The sequence below is a fragment of the Staurois parvus genome, unplaced genomic scaffold (genome assembly GCF_062004578.1).
Source record: "Staurois parvus isolate SC_StPar_1 unplaced genomic scaffold, SC_StPar_1.0 ptg000432l, whole genome shotgun sequence".
NCBI lineage: Eukaryota > Metazoa > Chordata > Amphibia > Anura > Ranidae > Staurois > Staurois parvus.
Genome location: NW_028318228.1, coordinates 7,602,322 through 7,604,921, shown reverse-complemented (window position 1 = coordinate 7,604,921; position 2,600 = coordinate 7,602,322). Strand labels below are relative to the sequence as shown.

General features: G+C 39.7%; 1 protein-coding gene across 1 annotated transcript; it reads left to right on the top strand.

Annotated features, from left to right (window-relative positions):
- Nucleotides 1–272: 272 nt before the first annotated feature.
- Nucleotides 273–1,835, top strand: LOC149454378 (tripartite motif-containing protein 6-like). Its single transcript, XM_089687598.1, has one exon. It carries the CDS (start codon nt 273–275, stop codon nt 1,833–1,835), a length of 1,563 nt encoding a protein of 520 aa, XP_089543724.1.
- The last annotated feature ends 765 nt before the right edge of the window (nt 1,836–2,600 follow it).

The window sequence follows — 2,600 nt, the reverse complement described above, 5'->3', positions numbered from 1 at the left end:
ATTTTTAATTTCTCAAGTTCTTCAATCAAGGGTATCACTGTAAATTCAAGAATTCCTGCATTGATCAATGGCTAACAAAGTACAAGACAATCTGTCCTCAGAAGATAAAGGGTTACTAGAGGAGGGTGGGTCTTACTTTACAAGGACATCTGATCTCACTTTGCATAACAAGGCCTCCAAAGAACCTCTTTCAACCCCAAGGTATAAGACCCATGAGCTGAGATTCCATCACCAGTTAATGACCTTCTCACAAGATCATTGTCACCTCTTCAATGGCATCTGCTGACCTGAGAGAGGAGCTAAACTGCTCCACCTGCCTGAACCTTTATAAGGAGCCCATATCTCTGAAATGTGGCCATAACTTCTGCTGGGACTGTATAGTGACTGTGCTGGATTCCCAGGAAACATTTGGAGAGTATTCCTGTCCGGAGTGCAGAGAGCAATATACACAGCGCCATCCACTGGAGAAGCTGTGTAACATCATGGAGTGTTTCATATCTGCTCACCAGGAGGACATAGAGGTTTTGTGTTTGTACTGCGATTCTCCTACACCAGCTTTGAAAACGTGTCTGCACTGTGAGGCCTCATTTTGTGATAAGCACTTGCGCAACCACAGTAAGTCATCGCATCACATGTTAACCGAACCCACTGCGTCATTTGGGGACGTAAAATGCTCCACACACAAGGAGCTCCTAAAATATTACTGCTCGGAGGACAGTACCTCTATCTGTGTGTCTTGTTGGGTGGCTGGAGACCACAAAGGACACCAGGTGGACCTTCTAAATGAGGCCTCTGAAAAGATAAAGGAGGGATTAAGAGATTCTACAAATGCATTAGACTTTGAGAGACAGGAGATCCAGAGGAGAATTCAGAATCTGGAAAATCATAGGACAGCAGAGAACGGAAAAATAACTGCTGTTGTCAAGAGATTCAAGAAGATGTTTAGAAAAATCAGGAAAAAGCTGGAGGATGTTGAGAAGAGAGTCCTAAAAGAAAACTGCAGACAAAATAAAGCGATCTCACATTCGGTCTCTTATCTGATCCAGCAGTTGGAGCAACAGAAGGATGAGCTGTCCAAGACCATCAATCAAATGAAAGAATTGTGCGATATTGATGATCCAATAACTGTGTTGAAAAAGGCACCAAACAGAGAGGACATTCTTCCCCAGATGGGGGACACAACCAATGACGTCAAAACTGCTGGATGTATATCTGAAGGAGCCATCTTACACATGCTGCAAAGTGGACTTTGCATCTTTGCTCACAAACTGAGCGATCTGGTGGCAAAAAGACAATTTTTAAAGTTGGAGAAATCTGACATTTTATTGGACATAAATACGGCTAATGATAACATTATACTATCAAAGAAAAGGAAGAGGGCTGTTCATACTGACCTTGGTGTCAACAGGCCTGAAGGTCCTAAAAGGTTTAAATGTTGCCAAGTATTGAGTATCCAAAGTTTTACTTCAGGGACACATTACTGGGAAGTGGATGTAAGTGAGGCAGAGGAATGGCTGTTAGGGGTGGCCTCTGAGAGCATAGATCGGAAGATTGGGGGAAATGAATCATTTATTGGCTGTAATGAGAAATCCTGGAGCCTGAGTCAAACACCTTCAAATCTTCAACTCAGGCACAACAACTCTTTGATAAATATAGACTCCAAATCGTTTCTAAAGAATGTTGGGATTTATTTGGAATATGACTCTGGCCGTCTGTCCTTCTACCAGCTGTGTAAACCCGTCAGACACCTCCACACCTTCACTGCCACCTTCACTGAGCCCCTCCATGCCGCTTTCTATGTTTATCCAAAAAGCTCCATCAGAATTATAAATTAATTACCATAATAGAGTTCAAATGTTAATGTTTTTTAATTGCATTTAAAAATAATTCATCTCATTTTTATTATTGACTTTATTTAAAGTGTAGATAGAGTGCAAAGATTTTTTGTTCCAGTTTTGGATAAAGTAGGAAAGGATTGGAACCCTTGTCAAATTGTATCATTTTCTATTTGTCTATTTGTCTTGGTGATGGTGATCGGAGGTGATGGGAAATCCAAAAATGTTAATGTTGCCACCAGAAAAAGAGATGAATGTAAGTCTTCCAATACAGACACCTGTTCTGGTGACAACTGCTTGAAATTCTGCTCACTTTGGAGAGATTTCCTCTCACTTCCTGTTGCATCTCCATCCAAAACAAAATAGTTTTAGCTAGAAATAAATTTTAACCAATGTAATACCTATGAAAGTCAATGTTTAACATTTCTTCTCTCCATCCTAAACTAACAAAAACAAAGTTTTGGGCTGTAGAGGCACTTTCATCATTATCGTGGTTCTGAAAATTGAACGTTGGCCATAGTTTCCTTTATTATGTATATTATAGTTTTTTTAGTATTTGAACAATACTGTTTCCATTTATTATAAATGCTTCCATTCCATATCAATACTGTTTGCTGATCCTGCTGCCAATAAACCTTTCTGCTTTCTGAAAGAAGTGTTTGTGTCGTTATGTTCCATGTTCCTATTGTAAATTATTTCACAGGATGTAGAAGGTCTCCTAGTAAGCAATGTTGGAAGGTGAAACATATTTCAGTTAATTTGTAA

What these genes read in the sequence shown, in the direction of transcription:
- LOC149454378 (XM_089687598.1), top strand. Translation starts at nt 273, where the DNA reads ATGGCATCTGCTGACCTGAGAGAGGAGCTAAACTGCTCCACCTGCCTG.